The sequence below is a fragment of the Furipterus horrens genome, unplaced genomic scaffold (assembly GCF_987537825.1).
Source record: "Furipterus horrens unplaced genomic scaffold, mFurHor1.1.pri manual_scaffold_2, whole genome shotgun sequence".
NCBI lineage: Eukaryota > Metazoa > Chordata > Mammalia > Chiroptera > Furipteridae > Furipterus > Furipterus horrens.
The window spans coordinates 115,413,556-115,438,850 of record NW_028327172.1 but is presented as its reverse complement, the minus strand read 5'-3'; the positions used below and the strand labels follow the sequence as shown (position 1 = coordinate 115,438,850).

General features: G+C 41.4%; 1 protein-coding gene across 4 annotated transcripts in view; it reads right to left on the bottom strand.

Moving 5' to 3' along the window:
• Positions 1-13,443: 13,443 nt before the first annotated feature.
• Positions 13,444-25,295, bottom strand: part of RAP1GDS1 (Rap1 GTPase-GDP dissociation stimulator 1) — a 141,345-nt gene continuing 129,493 nt past the window's right edge. For all 4 annotated transcript variants that reach the window (XM_090266324.1, XM_090266320.1, XM_090266322.1 and 1 more), the window contains one exon: positions 13,444-15,250. In XM_090266324.1, coding sequence (XP_090122450.1) covers positions 15,123-15,250 — 128 coding nt within the window. In that variant the 3' untranslated portion in view covers positions 13,444-15,122. The remainder of the gene's footprint in view (positions 15,251-25,295) is intronic.

Sequence of the window (25,295 nt, the reverse complement as noted above, 5' to 3'; positions counted from 1 at the left end):
CTAACCCCAGTACATCAGAATGTGACTGTATTTGGAAACAGGGTTGTTACAAAGGTAATTGGGTAAGATGAAGTCATATCCAGTATAACCAGTGCTCCTAGAAAAAGGGAACTTTGGACACAGATGCACACACAGGGAGAGTCCCATATGAGCAGGAAGGCAAAGATCGAGTGAACAGGTCTGAAAGCCATGGAACACCAAAAAAATTGCCATGTCCATAGGGGGCATGGGACCCATTCTCTGTCAGAGCCTCCAGAAGGAACCAACCCTGCAGACACCTTGACTTTGGACTTCACCCTCCAGAACTGTGAGAGAGTTTCTGTGGGTTAGGCCTCCCTCCCACCCTGTGGCACTTTGCTATGGCCATCCTAGGAAGCTGATACAGCGTTCGATGTCCTGTTGCTGGTTTCTGAGCTGGGAATGGTAGGATTGCTCTGAGCTCCATATGCTACTTTTCGCCGGAAGGATGATGTGTGTGTACGTGCTTGTTCTTGGAGTGAGTGCACCTGAACATGGCATGAGACGCATTCTCTGTATTTGCTTGAAGCTCTTGAAAACAGTCTTGACACCTTTTGTGGGACATTTTAAAAATAAGGAATGCTTTATTACGTTATAATTAAAAATGGTGGTGCTGCAGTCTGTATTTCTTGGACCTCAGTGATCCTAAATGTAACTTGTTAGAGTGATTAAAGTCTTATAAATAAAGAACTGCACTTCCATGATGTGTGCTTTCTTTAGTCTCGTTGCTCTGCAACCAAACCCACCACTAGTTCGCCCAACTCCCTGCCACCAGGGTGAATGCTGTGTCTATTCCTTGAGATAACAGGTCACAGTCACTGAAAGTTCACTGTGTTCCAGGCGCCGAGCTGTGTGCACTCTGTGTGCATTTTTGGGGAAATGTAAACTAAAGAGAGAGAAGGCCACATGGAAAATTTAGACTTCATCAAGACCTCAACTCTTCCCAGGTGGGGCTGACTGAGGTGGAAGAACACAGGTAATGGAAGAAGGCCTCAAGGACAGGCAGCTCCAGGGGACGGCAGAGGAAGACAGTCCAGGACAGGAGTGGGAAGGTGAGTGCTGCTGGAGAGGTGGGGAGGCCCCAGGACTTCCAGGTTGCAGGAGTGGGGAAAAGGGCTGAGGAGCAGTAAGATGTCCAAGGAGAGCAAACCCTGGAATTGTAGCCCAGGCCCTAGCATAGACCAGCCACTCAAAAACTTGCTGAAGGATGAGGGTTCGTGATTGAGGTGAATGATAGCCACATCATTTTAAATGAAGACATGACTGATGCAAAGCAGAACTTTTGGGAAGGCTGGACTCTGTCTGCAGGTACAAAAACCCTGCCATTTGATGGGAATATTTTTAAAAATCACTCCCCAAAATTTGCCAGAATTGCCCATCAAAGCATTTTGTGGAAGGCAAAGTCCCGGTTGCAGCATTCACTCCACGTCCTCCCAAGAAGTCACTGTAATTTTACAAACTTGCAAAACAAGTGGCCTTAAAGCTCTTCAGGGAAAATACTTTCTTGTTCTGAAACACAAGTGTTTCCTCCATCTGGTTCCACGGTCCCTGTGAGGTTTCTGTGGCCTGGGAGCTGGCAGGGAGGTCACCAACATGTTGCAGGAGTAGGCCTGGCAATGATGCCAGTGGAGGTTAGAGCAGCCGCTCTTGCCGTCTTTCAGGTTAGAGCTGTAGTTCTCAGACACAGATAGGTGCACATTAGAATCACCCAGGAGCATCCAAACAAAACAAAAACCCACATGCAGCCCTTCCTCACTCTTTTTCTAAGTGCTCAGAGCATCCAAATGAGACACCAGAGTTTCTCAAACTTTAACAGACAGGAATGCTGGGTCACCATTAATTCAGCTTAAATCACCTGGGTTTGACCTAGCAGATCTTGAGTCCTCGGCTCTAGCAGGCTCCCAGGCGACACTGGTGTCTGCAGACCACACTTCGAAAAGCAAAGACAATCTACAGGGAGCCGCACTTTGTGCCCCGTCACCTAGCGTGTGACAGCAGGGATAAGAAAATCACTCTTAAGGCTGTGTCATGCCTTTTTAGGAAGAATCATCTCAGGCCTCTGGGCTTAAGTTCTAGCTTAACTTCTACCAATGCTTTCACTGGACTCTTTCCCTGAGCAGTTGCTAATGCTGATTCTCAACACATGGTTTTTGAGTCTCATGTACAATACGTATATCAAACATTCTACTCAAGTAATTGGTTGAGAGGGAAGTATTAAGGCAAATACAAAGAATAAGACGAGGCTTATTCCACTGTGGTGCAGAGCAAAGCCTTTGTGAGATGTTGGTTCCTTTATTGACCGTCATGGAAAACGGTGGAGTCAAACTGAGCATTGGAACACACGCCTCAATGACTTAGTCTCTCCATGAACACTCCAGGAGGCTGGACACTAGTTAGGCCTGAAGGATATTATTGTTAAAAAAGCAAAACTCAACTGAGTAAATTTTAAGTATTTTATTGGTTTTGTTCAACAATTCATGAGTCAGGCAGCACCCCATGTAGCAGATGAAAAGGAGCTCAGGAGCTATACAAAATGAGACTTTTATAGGCAGAAAGGAACAACACCACAAGGACAGGAAGTGGATTGGTTGTGTCAAGGTCACTTTCCTAGAGGCGATGGCAGGGGTCTATCAGGCAGAGGACCTCACTGGTGCTGATTGGGAGATTCCTGACTGGCTGGTTTAAGATTAAGTCTTGGTTTGTTAACATGGGGCTTAGCGTAAGTGATTCCATGGTGGGCCTTTTGTCTTGTTTTTAACACTGTGCCATCTATGTATAGTGGAAAAGCTCTTTAATTTGATTTTAGAAAAAAGGAAACCCATTTGTGGTAAAGTAAGACAGTCACAGGTTGTGACTGTGCCGATTATTCCAAAGTGCCACCTAGACTGTGGCCACTGCCTCGATGGTGTAGCCTTAGATATCTGACTGTCTCCTTCCCATCTTCAGCGCCCTCCTTGTAAGATGGAAATCTTACCCCTACACCATGGGATGAGGAGGACCGGAGTGCTCTTCCTCCCCACACCTATTGATGCTTAGGCCTCACCTAGACTGGCTTTCTCAGGCAGGTCCTGTCAGAACTCGGGGAGCCCCTCTCCAGTTGACCAAGACGTGCTCCCACAGCACTCCCTTTTGAAGAACTTGTTATACTTGAACTAATGTGAGTGGCATCTTGTTTCCATGGAATTGGCCTGTATCGTTCACCTCTGTTCTCTAGCATCCAGATGTTCATGAGGCTGCTCCTTTGAGCATTTCCCAGGAGGATGAGAGTCATTTTGTTTCTGGGTAGACAGTATATGCTCACCAAAGGATGGAGTTTTATTCTGTTAAATGGGTCTATCTCTATTTCCTTGTAAGATGTTTTTTTCAAAGATGAGCTGACTCACCCTGATTGGTGTGGCTCAGTTGGTTGGGTGTCATCCTGCAAAGCAAACGGTCACGAGTTTGATTCCAGGTCAGGGCACATGCCTGGGTTGCGGGTTTGGTCCCTGATATGGGGTGAGTACAAGAGGCAACTGATCAATGTTTCTCTCCCTCTTTTTCTCCCTTCCTTCCCCTCTCTCTAAAAATAAATAAATAAAATCTTTAAAAATAAAAAAAGATATATCGACTGGCAATTGTGGCCATCCAGGGGAACTCAGCCTGTGTCCTGACCAGCAGCTGCCTGACCTCCCATTGCATCTCCTGCTGGCCCCCAGTCCTGTTTAAGCATCAAATTGGGAAGGCAAATGGGGGGTAAGGATTAAGCCTCAGAAGAAATTATTTTGCTAATAAATTCTGAGTTTCTCCCAAGCTTGAAGGATTTCTGAACCAATCATTTTTAAAAATAGCTATGTTGCCAGGAGGTGGGATCAAGTTAAGCTGAGAAAAACTTGGGGGATTGCCAGATTGAGTTGAGATGCTCATGAAGCTCATGAGTTTAGGTTCAAGTAGTAGTGAAAGTGAGTGTTCTGGACTAGATGGCTCCTCTTCAGCTGTCCTGAGCTGTCCTGCAGGGGACGGGGGTACCAATCTTCCCCAAATAAGAAGAAGTCATAAGCCATCACATGGAAAGGCTGTAAGGTGCACATGGATACGTGGAAAACTAAAGAGGAAGGCTACGTGCTTCCTAGGGCACCCCCTTTGCCTTCTCTGGAAGCTCAAAGCCCCAGTCTGTTAGCAAGACTCTCCTCTGCCCGGGCTTTTTATCAGGGTGATGGGAGACAGGATGGAGGGTGGGGGTGGTTGTGTCTGGGGTTGTGCCAAGTAAGCCTGGGCAAACATGGGGGTTTCCAGATGATTTCTGCAGAGGATGTGTCAAGCAAAATAATTCTTCCAGGTAGTTTAGGGGGACAGGAAGGAGATGCTTGCCTTAGACCATAACTGGAGTTGCGCAGCTCAGGAGGTCTGTTTGCTCCGAGTGCAGTGGTTACTTGGCGAGTGAAATTGGTCCCTGGGTCAGAAATCAGTGGCCTCAAAAAAGGTGGGGATTACTGATGCAGTAAATGGCCACCTGCTTGTCCAGTTAGGATGATGACATTTCCATGGGCTAAGCCAGGCTCTCTTTGAGGACTTTAAGGAAAGTTTAATTGCCCTTGGCTCTAATAGGTCATCCCTTTTCCCTCTGGTTGCAGATCAGAATCACCCAGGTTCCAGCTCCAGAGATTTGGTGCCCTAAGTTTTGGGTAAAGCACACCTTGCACCCCCCCCCCCTTTTTTTTTTAAAGGGGTCTGTTACTGGTGTCTCCCAGGACCTTGCTGTGCCACAGGGATGTGTGGGCGCAGGAAGTGCTGACTTCAGGGAGCACGGCAGGCTGAGGGGCTCAGGTGGTTTTCGCAGCATCTCCTGTAGTCAAGGCCCAGTTGGGACGAGGACCTACCCACTGGCTGTCTCCTCCAGATCCCCTTTGCACCTCAACCACAACACATCAAAGCCAGCTCACTGCTTTTTTTTTTTTTTTTTTACAGGGACCGTCTTTGTTCTTCTCTCAGCAATCACCACTGTTGTCTTCTGCCCTGTCACCTGACTTGGACACTTCAGAATCATTTGCACCCTTTTCTGTCGACCTAATCCTAATCAGAGCATGAAGAACTGTGAAGGCTCCAAGGCGTTACCCATTTTGTAAGCTCACAACTTATCCTGCTGAGAGGAGACATGAGACTCCTGGGTCAGAGACAGGACTTTATTACTCACAGCCCTGTTTTATGTTTGTAATAGTTTCCCATGCCCCCTAGCCCCACAGGAGACAGTGACTCAGATAGATACTGTATATACAGTGGGTTTATACCCTCACCAAGGGACACACAGCTTAGGAAACCCCCATCTTATAAAGGAGTGTGTAAGCAACCCTGGCCCACCTTGGCCACTGAGGGAGACATTCTATTATCCTCTGCCCACAAGGGGTGACGCTATCTCTGTCTTACAAGAGTGTTATATAAACATCCTCGAAGAGATAGTTTGAGACAAAAGTGGTCTCTTCACAGAAGTATAAAACACATGAGACACCCCTGGAGAATTCTCTCATAAACATAAGGAACTCATCACAATGTCCTATTAATCTCCTTGCCATTAGTCTATTAGTCTCTCTCTCTCTCTCTCTCTCTCTCTCTCTCCTGTTAACACTAGTTCTGGTTCTAGAACAAAACAAAAAGCAAACATTCCAGTCCTCTGTTTAAAAATTTTGGTTTTCCATTACATAATAAAAAGTTGCAATGTCTAAGGCCCACCCCATGTCTGGTCTGCTTTGTATTGCGCATCTTACCTCTTGCTTCCATCCTCTTTCATATGTGCCCTCTTCCCCAGGCTGCCCAGAGAGCTCAGTCCTCTCTCTGCAGAACCCCTTTAACTCTGTCTATACCTCTGATAACACTTGAACTTGTTTGCTTAACATAAAGATTAGCATGCTTCTCATCTCCGCTCCCAAGGGCACATGTCTCCTTTCTCATCTATCTATGGATGGCATGGCCCAGCATGGCATCTGATGTGCACAGTAAGAGCTCGAGAAATCTTTGTGTCGTAAGGAAGGCTGCTAGGTCAGTGAGTCAGGCTGTTTGGGTTTTTTTCCTGAAGTTTGAGGATTAAAGCTGGTAGTTCCAGTGGTTTCAGTCCTTTCGGCCTTATTTTCATGAGTTCTGTGCTCCAGGCTTGTAAGCAGAACAAGTTGTCATAGATTTTGGTGCTTTAATGACTATCCTTGTGAATCAAGATTTTATTCTGCTCCCAAATAACAGGAAAGCTTGCTCTGGGGATTTAAACAGCAAGTGTGCATCTCATGGATTAAGTCTGAGGGTCCTCAATACCAGGCTGGTTCTTGAGTTCATTGATGCTACCAAGGCTCTAGGCTCTTTTCACCTTTCAGCTCCACTGCCCCTAATGTGTAGGCTACTATCCTCATGCTGCAAGGGGGCTGTGTACTTCTGAGCTCATGTCAACATTTGGGGGTGGGAAAGGAAGAAGAGGAAAAGATGAAGGGCAATGGCCTTCTCAAAGGCCTTTATCTTTTTATTCACTAAGGATGCTCTTTGCAGGGACTTCCATAGAACCGCCATGACAGCTTGGAAAGCTGGGGAAGTGATGTCTTTTAAGCTCTGTTAATTCGTATTTTAAGTTCTGTTGATAAGGAAGAAAGGGGGGGGGGACTAGATATTGGGTACCTACCTCACATATCTGTCCTAAAGAAATGTTTTAAAAAATGTTTTTGTCTTTTTATTAGTCTTTATTGGTCCTACCAATGTGAACTCTTGCCCAGACCCACTGTTCCTATGTGCACTGGCTTTGTAGACATTTGCACCATGTGTCTGTGTCCCTGATTGCTCCTTCCTCTTCCTCTTCAGTGTTCTGTCTTGTTTTCTCAGAAACTGAAGGCATTTTTGTTTGTTTGTGGGTCTCTTATCAACACTATACTACTCTTAAAATATGGCAAAGATGTGGAGAGCTCTGGAATTTTGGGGGTCCTAGGTTAGTCACCTCTAGAGAAAACAAGGTTTGACATCTGTTCCGGAGCTGTAGCCACAGTTTAGCCCCTAGTCTGTGTGATCCTTGGTATCTGAGGCTGGAGAATTACCTGGTCCTGATGAAATATTTAGGAGCAGTGTTTCTCTTTCGGGGAGCGGGGCGGGGGGCGTCTAAGACAGATGGAAATTTCAAATTGCATGAGCCCTTTTCAATGCGCACATTCATGTCCGAGGGGTTGGGTATCCTCGGAGACTGGCCACCGTTCGAATTCTTTAAAGGGAGAAGACCTTCTCAAAGAGCAGAGCATAATCAGTCTGGCTTAGTAGGGCCCCCCCGCTGCGTAAATGCTCTTGGCTCATGGGATACTTGGGGCCTCAGGAGAAGGGCTGCATTCCTGAGTCAGCTAAGAATGGGCTTTCTACACTTCTGCAGTCCCCACAGGTGCTGCCAGCCCTGCGAGGGGACAGGAAGGTCAGCACCAGCTCCCTCCGGCTAGCAGGATGCAGGGCGTGCAGACCGGGCATGGCTAGCAACTGTCTATTTCCACGCTCCTGACACCTGCCCGACTGCAGCTGTCACTGGCTCTCAGAATGTCGAGTCATAAAATGCCTGTGGGTCAAATTCTTGGACCTCCGCGAGCCATGGCCTTTCCCATAGTGCTGCTTCTCTGCTCCTGGAAATGCATCCCCTTCCTCCTGCTCTGGAAGCAGACAGCCTACACACGAGCTCTCCACAGGGCCACAGGCACATAGACCCCCAGAGGCTGTGGAGCTGCTGTGGAGCTGAGTGGGCTGGGAGGTGGGCCCGCTGGGGACGCGAACGGTCTGGAGACAGAGGCTCTGTCCAAAGGCAGCGGCAGCCGCACGCCACTCTCCTGAAGGAGAGCGCCCCTGGTGGCCAGATTCTACATTTTAAAAGTCAGAGAACTAGATCTTCACGCGAAATCATCCAAATGTTAAATGTTTACAGCTGTTCCTTGTTCTCCGTTTCTTCTTTTTTTCAAAATACCAAACAAAAAATGCACGCGGGCCCCCAGCTTGCTGTCCGTAGTCTACAGGAGAACGGGTTAGCATTGCGGGAGCGTTAACGCCCGTTCTAGTGGGCGGGGAGGCCCTCCGCCCTTCTGCCCTGGGCGCTGAGTGGCGTCTGGAGAGGGATGCAAATCAGCGCGGTGGTTCGCAGCCTGGCAGGAGCTGCACAGGTGCTGGCTGCGTTGACAGTGTTAAGAGGCCATTGGGCCCCCATGAGCTGAGCACCAGCTCCAGTGGGTGTTCTGCGCCTCCTCTTTGCCGGAGGCCCACGGTGGCGCGTGCGGTAAGGGGTGGTGGTCAATGGTGAGTGGGTGAAATGCCTAGATGCCCAGAGAGGGTTGCTGCCTATCTGGCCTTGGACCCCTTTGCCCATTGTGTTGGGTCCCCTCAGGACAGCGGTTTTCAACTGGAGTGCCGGAAAGATTTTTAAAACATGAAATACCCGACTATTTAGTCACGGGCACTGACCTCTTTTGCCTTAGATAGTCAAATTAAAAAAATGACAACAGCCAACACAATAATAGCCGTCCAGCGTGAATGAGTCAAAATTAGGCCTATTTTTGTTGGATTGGCAAAAAATATATTTTTTGGCGTGCTGAAGAACTTTAGTAATTAGTTTACATGTGCCATGAGCTGTAAAAGGTTGACAATCACTGCCTTAGTGGGCAGGGGAAGGCTTGGCAGGAGCAGTGAGTGTTCAGGAGGCCGTGAAGGACAAGTGTGTCAGGAGGGTGCGAGGGGGCTGCACTGAGCAGTCGACGAGGAGCCCTGACAAAGAAAGGAATGGGGCTGTTGATTTAGGATTAGGGTTGGAAGTAGAGGGACTGAGCTCAGATAGTTTTTAGTTCAGGAACTACCCTAGCTTCTGCAAGTGCTCACAACTTAGCATTTGGGGGTGGTTTTTCAAAACTCAAAACATTAATGTCTTAGATATCCATATGTGGGAAACTAGCCAAGTAAATTATGGGACATCAAAATAGTGCAAGAATATGCAACTATTAAAAATGAGGTTTGTGAAACAGAGTTCTTAGTAACATGGGAAAATGCGTATTATGTAAGTGGGGGGAAAGGATGCAGCTACACGTGGGACAATATTCCACCACATAAAACGTTCTCGTGACAGCGCAGCTGCTGTTGAGAGCATGCCGGAACGTCCTGCCGAAACTGCGTCACGCATTAGTCACAGGCTTAACAAAGCTGCATGTTATAGAGTAAGGAGCTGTCAGATCAGGCTAGAAACGTCTCAGCAGCTGCTTTGCTCAGGTTGCTGAACATCCTGCTGACTTGGGTTGCTCAGGGGGAGGCACTGCCTCTCACCGTTATCCTGGGAGGAGAGGTGAGGGTGGGAGGGGGAGCACAGGATTTATCAGGTATTAATTAGACTGTGATACTTTGAAGCTCAGTGGTTACTCTGCTGTGTCACTTCCTCTAACTTCTGCTGGGCACTAGAGTGTGAGGGGTGTGGGCGAAGAGTGGAATATGAGTCACTAATAACTCCTCTACTTTTCTTACTTCCACAAAAAAGGAACTCATGGTAGGAGTGGCATGGTGGGGAGTAGGTTGCATTCTGGAACCTTGAAAAAGGGAGGGTGAGGTGAAGGAATTGTCTACTGATTGTTGGCTCTAATTGAAATCAGGGACTATTTTGGATTTCTGCAGACAAGGGTTTGAAATTAGTTATTCTGGTTAATATTTCCTTCCCCTTGTTCACCCTGATTAGGGTAGCTCTTTGTCTTCTTGTGTTGGGTTACAATCTACATGGCTTTATGCCATATTAAAGTATGATTCAACCTTCCCCTCCATCGTACATTCTAAGTAGTTGTAGGTGTTCTTCTGAACACAGGACAAGATCAGAAGGTGGCTGACCTTCTCTGGCCCTGGTGGTGGGACAATGCTGACCTTGGGGAGCACTTGTGAAACGTACTAATGGGAGAAGGGGTTTCATCTGAGGGCATGGACACCACGAGGGTGGGTGCAGCCAGCTTTCCACCAGGCTTGGCTCTATTCTGTATATGGCAGTGTCTTAAATACAAGCCAACAACCCTGGCTGGTGTGGCTCAGTTGATTGAGTGCCCACCTGCAAAGCAAAGGGTTGCCAGTTCAATTCCCAATCAGGGGTACATGCCTGGGTTGTGGGCCAGGTTCCCAGTTGCGGGGGCATGTGAGAGGTAACCATACATTGATGTTTCTCTCCCTCTCTTTCTCCCACCGTTCCCCTCTCTCTATAAATAAAATCTTAAAAAAAAAAAAATAGAAACACCATTTGGCTAGGAGGGAGGCCTGTTTTAAAGTAGATGTAGTTATAAAATTCAAAGTGAGCATTCATATAAGAATATATTTTTGACAGTAATCTGTGGGTACATCTAGAGTTCCTTTCCCTCCAGAGTCTTTAGGATTCCTGAGAATTAGTAAGTGATGTGTATCAATTCTACTTGAAAATAGATTATATATATATTTAGAAGATCTGTTCTTGTACTCAAAGTTTATATACTGGAAGTCTGGGTTAAGGCTTTAAAATTTTTTATCTTAAAATAACAAATCTAATCAAGATCTTTAAAATTTAATTAAAAAAATCCCAAATCCAAAACTAAGACTTAATTTGACAGGATTATACTTTCTTGAGGATAAAAAACATCTAGCTAATGTTCTTACAACCTAATCCTGAAATGGAAAACTCTTTATATGACCAAAACCAATTAAACACTATGAAGTTCTACACACCACTGAATGTGGTTTTAACTCTATATGGCTAAGCAGATTAAAATAAGATTGCACACATGCCTACCAGAAAAATCACAGATCTCTGAGCATGGACAAATTCCAAAGCTGTGTTCTGAGGTCTGGGTGAAGGTGAAAGCCAGGTTTGTTTTTTAGGTTGTAGAGACTGATTCAAATCACTTCTCTCCTGAGCCCCCATTTTCGTGTCTTAACCACCTGATGCGCTCATTTTAATTCCTTGAAAGCTGCATCAATACTGCCAGGGACCCCGAGAAATGACTGAAGTCTCTTGTGAGAACAGGGCTGCTCACCTGGTTTCCTTAGGAAGTGGGGGACTCTACATTTCTCTTCGGATAAATGTGACATCAGGCGTAGGAAAGCAAGGGACTGAGAAACAAACATCAGGAGAATTGTGGGTATCAATCTCTACATGGCTTAAGTTTGGTCTGATTATAATTGGTTCCAGTATGTAAATGAATGGTCATTACATTAAGTTCCCTATCTAGTGTTAGAAGTATATTGTCCACTTTTGAAATGCCATTAGATTAGAATCTCTGTGGCCATAGCAAAACTCAACTTTTTCCCCTTCAAATGCTGTAGCTGACCATATGTGACATAAAAAAAGTTACTCTTGGAAACCTCCAACATAAAAGGGACTCTGCCTGTCTAGTCGAGAATCATAATGACTAGTTGGCCATCACAGTGGATCCTTTCAGAGGATGCAGTGCACAGTTGCCATCTGCCTTCATGCCAGACACATACCATTTATATTTAAGAAGACATACACGTGAACAGGTATGTATATAAAAAGGTATAATTTATATATACTGATAAATGGACAGCAAAGAAAATCAGAGAGGGTGATTGTTTCTATATTGAGGAAAAAACTCATAGTACTACAGCTTTATTTATATTGCTGTAGTAATAAGTTCTAAGATTACTGAGCTACCACTGTCATTCCCACTTGACAGATGATGAGGTCTGAGACAGGAAAAGGAAGTACTAGTGGGGACCTACATTCAAGGCCTGCTCTGCAGACCTGGCCATAGACTGAGGGGGAAAGAAGCAAGGGGTTATGCATTCTGCATTGATCACTGGTTGTTTCTCAAACCATTAATAGACACACTGTTTCTCAGTTGGCTGTTTGTTGAATTCCTTTAGCTGGGAACCTGCAGGGGGAACAGGGGAGTATAGATTCCTTTACCTTCAACCTCAGTAAATTTCAATTATCACAGAAACCTTAGAAAGGAGGGATTATTAAATATCACATCACTTTTTTAAAACCCTCACCCAAAGATATTTTCATTGCTTTTAGACAGAGGGGAAAGGAGGGAGAGAGGGAGAGAAACATCAACTTGAGAGAGAAACATCGACTGGTTGCTTTTCATAAGTGCTCTAACTGGGGACCGAACCCGCAACTGAGGCACATGCCCTGAACGGGAATCGGACTTGTGACCTTTTCATTTGCAGGATGATGTCATACTGGCCAAGGCTGTACTTATCACACTTTAAAATAGTTATTCACAACATTTTAGACACACCTATAAAACATATCTATGAAGCTACACAGTATTATATATTTATGTATATAAAGTAAGATCTCATCTTTGAAAAACCCTTAAAAACTTTCCTGGTTACAGCTATGAAGATTCATCCCAAATATCATTAAGTTCTTTTTTAATAGACACTTACATAATTCAAGTATTATGGCTCCTAGAGTTAAGAAGTGGCTTTTAAGCTTACTGTTTCTAGTAACAGCTGGATAGAAAGGGTAATGCTCACCTAAGTAATAGACATCTTCACCCCTTATGTTCAGCAGAATTAGATAATAAGCCTTCTAATAATACCAAAGTGCATTTCTTTTTTGAAATGTTCACATGCAGTGTTTCTCAGAACACTTCACACTAATGCTTATATCCAAGAGCTGTGTTCTATTCCATCCAAGAGGATCTTTTTTTAGAACTGAGAAACTCTGTTCTACACCTCCATTGTTATCAGTAGTGTCAAAACATGTTTCAGCAAGGGATTATGGGCAGCATTTAACCAATTTTGCTTTGAGTACAATGAGGTTACTATTTGCATGAGTGTTAACAGATTCCAAGAAACTAATGTGCTGGAAGAGAGGGAGGGAGGACATTCTAGTGCATTTCACTCAAGACATCTTCCCTCTATTTTGCTTTTCATCTGTGCTCTAGTCCTGGCATAAGCTCATCATTCAAGCTTTGTGGTGCTGCTCCTACCATTTATCTCTCTTAGAAGGCACCATTAGTGGGTAGCAAACTAATTTAAAGGTGGCCTCTATTAAGCCATAGGAGGTAAGAGATAGTATTGCGGACTTCTATCATTGTAAGGGTAGAAACTTCTGGTTTCTCTGTAGAACAATTGATGATTTGAATTGCACTTGGTTTTGCTGGAGATGAAGAGTTTCTAGCATTATCAGCAAACTGATTGCTGGCAGGTGACCCACATGGAGGCTTCTCTCAGATCTGAGGTTTTCTATATAATGCTTTTCAACAGGGATAGATCTTAGAATTAAAAAATAAAAAATTCTGTGAAGTCAGACAAATATTTTAATCTCAATTTCTCTAGAAATCTGTCTAGAATTTGTTTAGGCATTATGTAAGTTTCATGAAAATAAGAATTCATTCAATAAATACTTAATGAGCATCAACAATGAGTAAGCACTGTTCTAGGAGATAGAAATAGAAGTAAAATATATAAACAAACCAAATGATGCCATTATGCTTTGATATACAATTTATTTATTTAGTTATTAATATGGACAGTCTATTATGCAACATTACAGGTGTCTTTCAAAACTATAATAAAATATAGTCCACGATCCAGCTCAGGAGAAGACAATAAACAAGATCATTCTTACAGTACGTGTAGCATAGGACAGTCCCTTTCTTGGACATCAGAAGGAATAATAAGTCAGAGGATTCTTTCCCTCCATTGGGTTTTAACTTTATTGATTATAGCTGTTCAGTCAAAAGTCCAACTTCGATCACCCTAGAGATGTGCACAATCTCACGTTGGGAGGAAGGAGCTGCTATAGCCCTGGCTGCCCTTTCTGTCCTGCAGCCCTTCCATATAGGAGCCCGTTCTACCTTTCAGCCCGTATTTATCAGGCTTGGGTATGGGGAGAAGGCGGGTATGTCACAGGGATGTTTTGATTAATTTACAAAGACTGTGTTTCAAAGTGCTAAAAATCCATTTGGTGGTGGTAGTGGCAGTGAAGAGTACATTTCGCCAGAGGTCTTCCCATCTCTCAAATCCTGGTGCTGTGCCCTTTTCTGATAGCCTTTCAGATCAACCGCAGCTTCTGTGGGAAGTGGAGGTGGGAAAATAACAGCTACTGGCAGGACGCCATCTCCAGAATGAACTGGAATGGCTACTATGGCTTTATAACCTGCTTCCTTTCTTTAGTCTAGACAGTTATTTCTTATTATTTTTCCCTATACCCTGTTAATTCTAATACAAGATTTAAAAGGACTATGAGAGGAAACCTCTTACTTTTGAGCTAAGTGATGAAAAACAGGAAAAATAAAAAGAGTCTCCAATGAGCTATACTCAATTTCCTTAGTTGAAAACAATGCCAAAGTGACTTTTAAAGACAAACGTTGGACGATGCTGATTAATTGATGGAAAAAGTTTTGAGGTGAAACTGTACCTATATAAGAATCTAAAATATAGCCCAAAAGCCAAGATGTACTAGTGTAATAGATCCTTTAACCCCTTAGTTTCATGCTGAAAACTACAAATGTTTTCAACATCAGACTACTGATGACGGCCAGTTAAACATGAAATGAAAACCTCAGGAAGTTCTGCCAAGTTTGTGGCAGTTTCAAGAGTCTACATATTGGGAAGGAGAAACCACAGGTGAAGAGAGAGAGCATTATTTAACTCTAGGTACCATAGGTTTGACATTAGTAGGCAAGACTAATGAATGAGCAGCCATATAGTTTTTGGTCATTGTGCTTACCAAGCACCAAAAAATGGAGCTATTTTTACTATTCAGTATCACCTTTAATAAGCTAGACAGATCCTGCTGTATTCGTTTGTTTCTAATTTACCAGTACATTATTATGTAGTTTACCAAGTGTGAGGAGCAAGTCATTATGTAATACCAAGTTTACATCATCATAGGACTATAACATGCACATTCTACTTAATGTAGCTCAAGCAACAGGAATACAAGAGAACAGTTATGGGTGGAGACTTGTTTTGACAAATTCATGTTCACACTAATTATGGGTTTAGAAATCTTATTGGGCAGGTACATAAAGTTCTTTGATTGGTACTGAAACATTACACGCATGCACAAGTGATATGGAAGAGAATGAAGCAGAAGAGGCAGCTGGATGGAGGACGAAGGGGAAACCAGAGAAGGGATGATGCCATGTTTCAGGGAGGGGCTGTTCTCAGCTTTCCATGGCAAGTCTCTGCTCTGTGAGAGAGGCTTGTTGGGCAACACTTTTGTTTTCATGGCTGCGAAGTTTGGATACAACATCTAGAAAGGCCAAATCCTGAACTTCCTTATGTAGAGATTCTGGAAGACAAAAAAAAGAGAAGATAACAGATACATATATCCAAAATATTTACTTGGATGGTACCATAAAACTGGGAACAATTCTGGAAAAAGACACAACAGTGGCCTATAAAGGTCTTCTTTAGAGATGTGCTATAAAAAAAAAAAAAAATCAGAGAAAATTTACTTGCCATATTACTATAAAGATAAATCAGATGTCAAGTTTTATAGTCTAGGGTTGATTAAGGTAATGAGTTGTAATTAGAGCTCATTGTATGATCTCAAGGTTTAGTTCAAATGTGAAGGTTAATGACTTACAGAAAAATCTCAGGTCTATTTCAAATTAATTTTGTGGCAAATAAAAAGGTTATACTTCACATCCTTTTAACAATTTTTTGTGACACTAGGCTCCCTTTTAGATTTCCTATCTTCCTCTTTCTGGATTTTCTTATCTATTTAACCTCAATTACAGGAAAATACAGAACTCTGAAGACTGAGAACTACTGCATGGGAAAACTGAGATCTAGTTAAGTTTAAAGCAATCAGCATCCCTCACACTGACATGTTATTTTAATGAAATTGAGGTATAAAACTAAACCAATGTTTTTAGTTAAAAGAAAAATCCATGCTAAATTCACACAGAATCTCAAGGGACTCTGAATAGCCAAAACAATCTTGAAAAAAAAGAACAAAGTTCAAGGTCTCACACTTACTAATTTCAAAACTTACTGAAAAAGCTACAATAATTCAAAACAGTGTAGTGCTGCTATAAAGCCAAAAATAAAACCTCATATATGTGGTCAGATGATTTTTGGCAAGGATGTCAATAGCATTCAATGGGAAAAGGACAGTCTTCTCAACAAATGCTGTTGGAAATACTGAATATCCACAAGTAAAAGAATGGAGTTAAACTCTTCATCATATACAAAAATTAAATGTAAGCTAAAAGAGTAACATTTTAAAAGAAAACAGGGAAACTTCATGACACTGAATTTTGCAATGATTTCCTGAATGTGCACCAAAAGCATAGGTAACAAAAGGAAAACAGATAAATTGGACTTTATCAAAATTTAAAACTTCTGTAATATCAGAGGACATTATCAACAGTGAAAAGGCAATCCACGGAATGAGAGAAAATATTTGCAAATTATATATCCAATAAGGGATTAACAACCAACAAATATAAATAACTCTTCCATCTTAACAACAATGGTATTTAAAGCCATTATTTCCTTATTACTTTTCTCTCTGGATGATTTAATCTAGTCATTGAAGTAAGTAGAGTATTAAAGTCTGCAACTATTATGGTGTTAACTGTTAAGCTCTGCCTTTTTGTCCATTAACATTTGCTTTATATGCTTGGGTGGTCTTATGTGGGGTGTGTATACATTTAGTTGTTATGTCCTCTTCTTGGGTTGACCCCTTTAAAATTATATAATATTCTTCTTTGTCTCCTCCATTCTTTGTTTTGAAGTCTATTTCTGTCTTATAGGAGTATTGCTACCCCAGTTTCCTTTTTGTTTTTACTTGCATATAATATTTTTTTCCATCCCTTCACTCTCATTGTGTCTTTGATCTAAAGTGACTCTCTTGTAAGCACCACATAAAGGAGTCATGTTTTTAAAATTCATTCTGTTACCCTGTGTCTTTGATTGGGGCATTTTAATCCATTTACATTTAGAGTAATTATTAACAGGTATGCGCTTATTGCCATTTTCTTCATTGTTTTTTGTTGTTCTCCACTGTTCCTTTCTTCTTGATCTCTTTCCTTTAGACCTGTTGGTTTTGTTTAATGTTTTGATTGGATTTTTTCTCTTCCTTTTGCATGTTTTTTTTTGGTATGGTTTTGGTTTGTGGTTACCAGGAGGTTCATGTGTCCACAGTAGTCTAGTTCAAGGTGACAGGCATTTAAGTTCACTTGAATTCTACAAGCACTAGGTTTATACACTCCCCTCCACTCTTTGTTTTTGACATCATGTTTTCTATCTTTGTGTTACTCCTGATTAATCATTGTAGTTATAGTTAATTTTACTACTATTGTCTTTAAACCTTCATATTAACCTTTTAAGTGGCTGATTCACTGTGATTGCAGTATTGGGTTGGCCCAAAAGTTCATCTGTTTTTTCCACAGGATGGCTCTAGTAGTCCTTAGTTGTCTTTAACTTCATTGGAAACAATTTTGTTAGATTGTATTGAGACAGCTGTCATATCAATGTGCACTTAAAAAAATATCAAAATTGGTGGATTTTTGTGTAGCCATTTTAACATTGAAGATGGAAGAAAATAAGCAACATTTTCAGCATATTACGCTTTATTATTTTAAGAAAGGTAAAAACACAACTGAAATGCAAAAAAAGATTTGTGCTGTGTATGGAGAAGGTGCTGTGACTGATCAAACATGTCAAAAGTGGTTTGTGAAGTTTAGTGCTAGAGATTTCTTGCTGGATGATGCTCCACGGTTGGGTAGACCAGTTGAACTAGATAGTGATCAAATCAAGACACTAATTAAAAACAATAAACATTATACTACAAGGGAGGACAGCTGACATACTCAAAATATCCAGATCAATAAAGTTATTGGTGAAATTGAAAAATGTGTCTTTTATTTTATCGAGAAAACCATAGAGACTTTTTGGCCAACCCAATATATTTGCCTTTATCGATGAGATTTTCTTCTTTCCTGTATATTCTCTTACTTCTGGTAATGGCCTTCTCTTTTCTGCATAAAGACTCTAACATTTCTTGTAAGGCTGGCTTAGTGGTTGTGAACTACTATAGTTTTGCTTGTCTGGGAAACTCTATGTCTCCTATTCTGAATGATAACCTTGATGGATATTACACTCTAGATTGTATATTTCTTTCTTTTAGCACTTTAAATATCTTTTGTCACTTCCTTCTGGCCTATAAAGTTGCTTCTGAGAAATCAGCTTACAGCATATGTATTTTCCCTCATATGTGACTTGCTTAATTGTTGCTGCCTTTAAGATTGTAATCAAAATGGCAAAAGTTAAGGATAAAGAGACAATGTCTTGGTGTGGATCTCTTTAGGCTCATCTTGTTTGGAACTCTGTGCTTCCTTGGACCTGGATGTCTGTTTCCTTTCCTAGATTAGGAAAGTTTTCAGACAGTATTTCTTCAAACACTTTCTGCTCCTTTCCCTCTCCCTTCTGCTAGAATCTCTCCATTGTGAATGTCAGAGTGTTTGATGTCATCCTAGTGTTCTCATATACTGTTTATTTATTTTTAATTCTTTTTAAATTTTGCTGTTTTGATTTAGTAATTTCCACTACTATCTTCCAGGTTGCTAACCTATCCTTCTGTATTAACTAATCTGCTGTCTCACAGTCTTGAAAGAGCAGTCTTTGAGTAGACTGTGAATAGTGTTGGCAGGCTGGTTAAAATTGGGGTGGGCGTGTGGGTTGCAGATGGGGCAGTCTGGTGTGTGCACTTTTGGTGTGCTCTGTTGCTTTAAATGTCTGTGATCAGAGCAGAGTCTGGGCAGGCTGATTTGCATGCATCTTAACACCCCACCAGCTCCACCTCCCTCTCCAGATGAGGCAGGCCTGTAAATGCACAGCCACACTTTGCACTTTGCTAGTTCTCTTCTCTCTCGAGGTAGTGCAGTTCCTCATGTCCTCAGCCCTGCCTGCATGTCCTGGCTCTGTAATTGTCCCCTGGCAGATCAGTGTCTAGGCTGAGTCACTCTGCATCTCAATATCCTACTAGCTCTGCCCTTTCTTCAGGTGGGGCAGCTCTATGCCTATGCATAGCAGCACCCCACCCTCTCCACAGGGAGCAGTCTTGTGGGTGGATACTGCAAAGTTTTGCTAACTCTGCATTTTCTTTGCGTTGGGTAGTTCTACATGTGCGTACGACAGCATTTTGCTAGCCCCACACTCTCTCCAGGAGGGTGAGTCCCCCATGAGCACACAGTTGCCCCACTATTTCCACACCTTCTCTGGACAGAGTAGCCTGCATATGGGGACCGCAGCATTTTGCTAGCTCTGCACTATCTCCACGTGGAGAAGCCCATGTGTGTGTAACCCAGTGGGTATGCAAAGCAGCACCATGCTATTAGACCTGCTGGGTCCATCTCTGGGTGGAGGGACCACTTGTATGCATGCTATGGTGCCCTTCCATTTCTGCTAGAGTCAGCTCTGAGATGTGTGGCTGGGGACACTGCAGGTCAGCCAGGGTACCTGGACAGATCTTGCATCTGCTACCCATGCTCAGGATAAATGTAAACAATGACACTCATCAGTTCCTTCCAGCCAGGGTTATTCCCTCTGCTGCTGGATTGCTCTTGTGGTTCCCAAACCTTCTCTTTGTGGTCCCTCTCTTTCGCTTGTTGTGCAGGAGCTGTTGAACTGGCTCACAGGTGTACATCCGATGTGTTCTTGGGAGAGGGTAAGCTCACCCAGCGTCCACATATGCCACTATCTTGGACCAGCCTGTGGTCATATGTTTTAATCCACTCTATTAATTTCTTTTAATTTGTGTGATTAGACCAGGGGTCCCCAGTCCCTGGGCTGCAGACTGGTACAGTCCATGGCCTGTTAGGAACCAGGCTGCACAGCAGGAGGTGAGCGGTGGGTGAGTGAGCAAAGATTCGCTCGCATTACCGCCTGAGCTCTGCCTCCTGTCTTCCCTCCCTCCCAACCCTGGTCCATGGAAAAACTGTCTTCCATGAAACTGGTCCCTGGTGCCCAAAAGGTTGAGGACTGCTGGTTTAGACCATTTACATTTAATGTAATGATTGATATGGCTTAAGTCTGCAAATTCATTTTTTTGTTCTCTGTTTCTTATTTCTTTTTCCTGGCTTCCTGTGGATTGCTTGAACATTCTTTTAGTTCTGTAACTCTCCCTCATTTACAATATAATTGTCTCAGATGTTTCCTGTATACATTTAAAACCACTTAAGACACTATTTTTTTTTAAATCAAAAACAATTCAGAAAACTCTGAAGAAGAAAAGTCTATTGTGTTTATATCTTTGCTATAGCTGTTGTTCTTCCTGATGTTCCAAGAATTCTTTTTTAAACATCTCCTTTTTGTTTAAAGAACTTCCTTTAGCCATTCTTTTAGGCTAGTCTGGTGGTGACAGATTCGTTTGTCTTCTCTATTTGAGAATGTCTTCATTTTTCCATTTCTAAAAAATATTTTCTCTGGGTATAGAATTCTGGGTTAATAATTCTTTACTTTCAACACTTGAAAAATGTTATGCCACTTTCTTCTGGCCTCCAAGCTTTCTTATAAGAAATCCATTCGCTCCCTTTTGTTTTTCACCTGTAGGTAAGGTGTCATTTCCACCTTCTAACAGGACTTTTTAAATTTAGTTTTCAGAAGTTTGACTTTAATGTATCTTGGCATGAATTTATTTAGGTTTATCTTGTTTAAGATACCCTCAGCTTGTTTCCATTGGAAGAGTATTAAACCAATTTGACTTGATAGACATAGTACATTTCACCCAGTCACTGAAGATTACATTTTTCTCCAGTGCACATGGAACATTTTCTAGGATATATCACATACTAGGCCACAAAACAAGCCTCAGTAAAATTAAGAAGACTGAAATTATATCAAGCATATTTTCTGACCTCAATAGCATGAAACTAAAAATTAACTACAGAAAGAAAACTGTAAAAACACAAAAATAGGTGGAGATTAAACAACATGCTTCAAAACAACCAATGGATCAAAGAGAGAAATCAAGCAGGAAATGAAAAACTACCTTGAGACAAATGAAAATGGAAACACAAACTTACAAAATTTATGGGATGCAGCAAAAGTAGTTATGTGAAGAAAGTTTATAGCTATACAGGCCTACCTCAATAAGCAGAAGAAAATCTGAAGTCTAAATTTATCCTTAAAGAAACTAGAAAAAGAGGAACAAACAAAACCTATAGTAAGTAGAAGGAAAGAAATAATAAAATCAGAGCCAAAACAAATGAAATAGAAAATAGAAAACAATAGACAAGATAATTGAAACTAAGAACTGGTTCGCTGAGAGGGTATATAAAATTAACAAGCCTCTAGCAAGACACATCAAGCAAAAGAGACTATAAATAAAATCAATAATAGAAGAGATTATACAGAAATACAAAGGACCATTAAAAAAATACTATGAACAGTGTAATATATGCCAACAACTTGGAAAATCCAGAATAAATTTCTATAAACATGCAATCTTCCAAGACTAAACGAGGAAGAAACAGAATTTAAACAGACCAATTACTAGCAATAAAATTGAAGCAGTAACCAAAAAACTACCCACAAACAAAAGCCTAGGACCAGACTACTTTTGCACCTTTTCTTCTCAAACTATTCCAAAAAGCTGAAGAGGAAGGAGCACTTTCAGACTTATCTTTTGAGGCCAGCATTACCCTGATACCAAAACCAGGCAAAAACACTACAAAAAAATATTCCAAGCCAATATCCCCAATGAACATAGATGCCAGCATTCTGAACAAAATACTGGCATTTAATACAGTACATTTAAAAGATTATATAACATGATCAAGTGGGACTTATATGCAAGGTTGACTCAATATCCACAAAACAATTAATTTGATTAATCACATCAACAAAACTGAGAATAAAAATCATGATTCTCTCATCAGAAGCAGAAAAAGCATTTGACAAAATCCAGCATCCATTTATTTTAAAAACTCTCAATGCAGTGGGTATAGAGAAAATTTACCTCAACTTGAAAAAGGTTATATATGACAAGCCTGCAGCTAACATCATACTCACTGGTGAAAAGACAAAAGCTTTTCCTATCAGATTAGGAACAAAACAAGGATGACCACTATCACCACTATTATTCACTATAGTATCAGAAGTCCTAGCCACAGCAATCAGACAAGAAAAAGAAATAAAAGGCATCTAAATTAGAAAGGAAGAAGTAAACTTGTCACTATTTGCAGATGACAGGACACTATGTATAGAAAACCCTAGAGAATCCATCAAAAAATTAATAAGAGTAAAATAATCCAGTAAAGCAGCAGGACACAAAATACACAGAAATCAATTGTGTTCCTATACACTAATAAACAATCTGGAGAAATTCAGAAAGAAAAAAAAAAAAAAAGAAGAAGAAGAAAGCAATTCCATTTACAATTGCATCAAAAAAATAAAATTATTAGGAATAAATTTAACTAAAGAAATGAAAAAACTGTGCTCTCAAGACTATAGGACTGAAGAGAAAACTGAAGAGGACATAAGAAATGGAAAGATATATTGTGCTCATGAACTAGAAGGATTAATATCATGAAAATAAACACATAACCCAAAGCAATCTACAGATTCAATCGAATTCCTATGAAAATAGGAATGACATTTTTCTCAGAACTGGAAAAAAAAATTCTAAAATTTATATGGAATCACAGAAGACCCCAAATAGCCAAAGCAATCTTGAGAAAGAAAAACAAAGTTGGTACCTGTTTTCAAACTATACTAAAAAGCTATAATAATAAAAACAATATGGTACTAGCACAAAAACTGACACACAGATCAATGGAACAGACTAGAGAATCCAAAAATAAATCCTCGCTTATATTGTCAATTAAGGAGGTAAGAATATACAATAGTGTAACGAGAGTCTGGTCACCAAGTGGTGCTGGGGAAACTGGACAGATACATGCAGAAATATGAAAAGATCACTCTTTTACAACATGTACAAAAACAAACTCAAAATGGATTAAATACTTAAATGTCGGACCTAAAATTATAAAACTCCTAGGAAAAAAAACTTAGATAGTAAATCATTTGACAGGAGTGTGAGAAGTACCTTTCCAGATATTTTCCCTCAAGCAAAGGAAACAAAAGCAAAAATAAACAAATGGGACTTCAAGCTAAAAAGCTTCTGCACAGTGAAGGAAACCATCAAAGTGAAAAGACAACCTACTGAATGAGAGAATAAATTCATAAAAGATATATTATTCCAAGAGGTTGATATCCAAAATATTTGAGACTCATACTACTCAATTAAAAAATAAACAATATAATTAAAAATGAGCAGACACATGAAAAAAAAATTTTTTAAAGAAGACATAATATAGATGGTCAACAGACAAATGAAAAGATTCTCAACATCACTAATCATCAGGGAAATGTAAATTAAAACCACAATGGGATCTACTCATACCAGTAAGAATGTCTAATATAAAAAGTCAACATGTGTTGGCAAGGATGTGGAGAAAAGGGAACCCTGTGTAGCATTGGTGGGATTGCAAATTAATGCAGCCACAATGGAAAATAGTATGAAGACTTCTCAAAAATCTAAAAACAGATCTACCACACAATCCCACAATTTTACCTCTGGGTATTTAGCTGAAGAAAACAAAAGCACTAATTCAAAATATAAGCACACCCCTCTTGAGGCTTCTGGTCAAGATGATAGTGTAGGTAACAAGGTACTCAAAATCTCCCACAAACACATCAAAAATACTATTAAACTACAGAACAACCATCATGAAGAACCATCTGAAATCTAGCTGAATGGAAGTTCTAAAACTTAAGGATATCAAGAAGAAGCCACATTTACAGTGAGCAGGCAGGCAGGCCCCATATCTGAGTCTCCTTCAAACTGGCTATCATTGTTCACCCCATCCTGGTGACTTCCTGAGACCCTGCCCCACCAACTTTGGGCGACCCAAACTGATCCCAGTGGCTCTTCCATACAAATAGCCTGTCTTGGCTCAAGATTCAGACTTTACTAAAATCTCTCAAATAAGCAGCAGCTGGCCTCAATATGCCCCATACCACTTGCTAAGTGGCCCCAGGCCCAGCATTGGCAGCAGCCAGCCTTGGTTTGCAGCATGGCCTCTCCTCTTCACCTCCAAGCCGAGTACAAGTAGCCGTCTGCACGTTGTTTTGTAGCTCATGCTGGATGACCCCAGAGTAAGTGCACCCAGTGAACAGCCTCAGATTATGTCAAAGCACCACCCATCCACTTCCACAAGCAACACATTCAAGGGCAGACTGTGGGAGACAGAGCCCCGCTGAAGTAAGTCCTGCTTAGTGGGGTGGGCCCCGCACAACTAGTTCTCCATCGTAGTTCCAGCCAGTCCTTTTAGCTGACTGAACTGAAGGTAAGTTCCTCCCATTGACAGGCCAACAGCAATCAAGGCTTAACTGTAGTCTCAGGGCATACCAGCCTGAAGGCACCTGATCTGCTCTGACCTTGGAAGGCTTAACTACAACACGAGGGTGTACACAGCCCATACGGGGGGCATACCTGGAGTGCCTAGCTCAGGTGAACAAATAAGCTATGCCACTGTACAGTACAGGACACTTACTATATTAGGCCACTCTAGCAAGCCCGGGAGATGTAGCAGTTCTACCTAATATTTAGAAACAAACACAGGGAGGCTGCCAAAATGAGACAAACATGGCCAAAATGAAAGAACAGAACAGAACTCCAGAAAAAGAACTAAACAAAATACAGACAAGCAAGATACTAGAGCAGAGTTCAAAATGCTGCTTATAAGGATGCTTAACAAACTTAAGTGGAAAAGTAGATGAACTTAGAACTTCAATAGCATAAAAAAAGAACATGGAAACCATGTAAAAGAACCAGTCAGAAATGAAGGATAAACTACCTAAAATGAATAATTTACAGGGAATCAATAGTAAAGCAGATGAAACTGCAAATCATATAAGGAAGTAAAAAAAGAATGAGAACAGAAAAGAGGAAAAAAAAAAAAGAGGATAGTGTAAGGAGCCTCTGGCACAACTTCAAACATACCAACATTTGCATCAAGTGGGGGGCGGTGCTGGAAGGTGGAGAGAGTGAGCAAGAAATTGAAAACCTACCTGAAAAAATAAGACAATATGCCCCTAAGTTGGAGAAGGAAATAGACATACAAATCCAGGAAACACAGAGAAACCCAAACAAAATGAACCCCAAAAGGCCCACACCAAGCCATATCATGATTAAAACACCAAAGTTTGAAGACAAAGATAGAATCTTAAAAGCAGCAAGAGAAAAGTAGTTAGTTTACCTAAAAGGGAACTCCCATAAATTGTCAGATTACTTCCCAACAGAAAATTTGTAGGGAATGGCA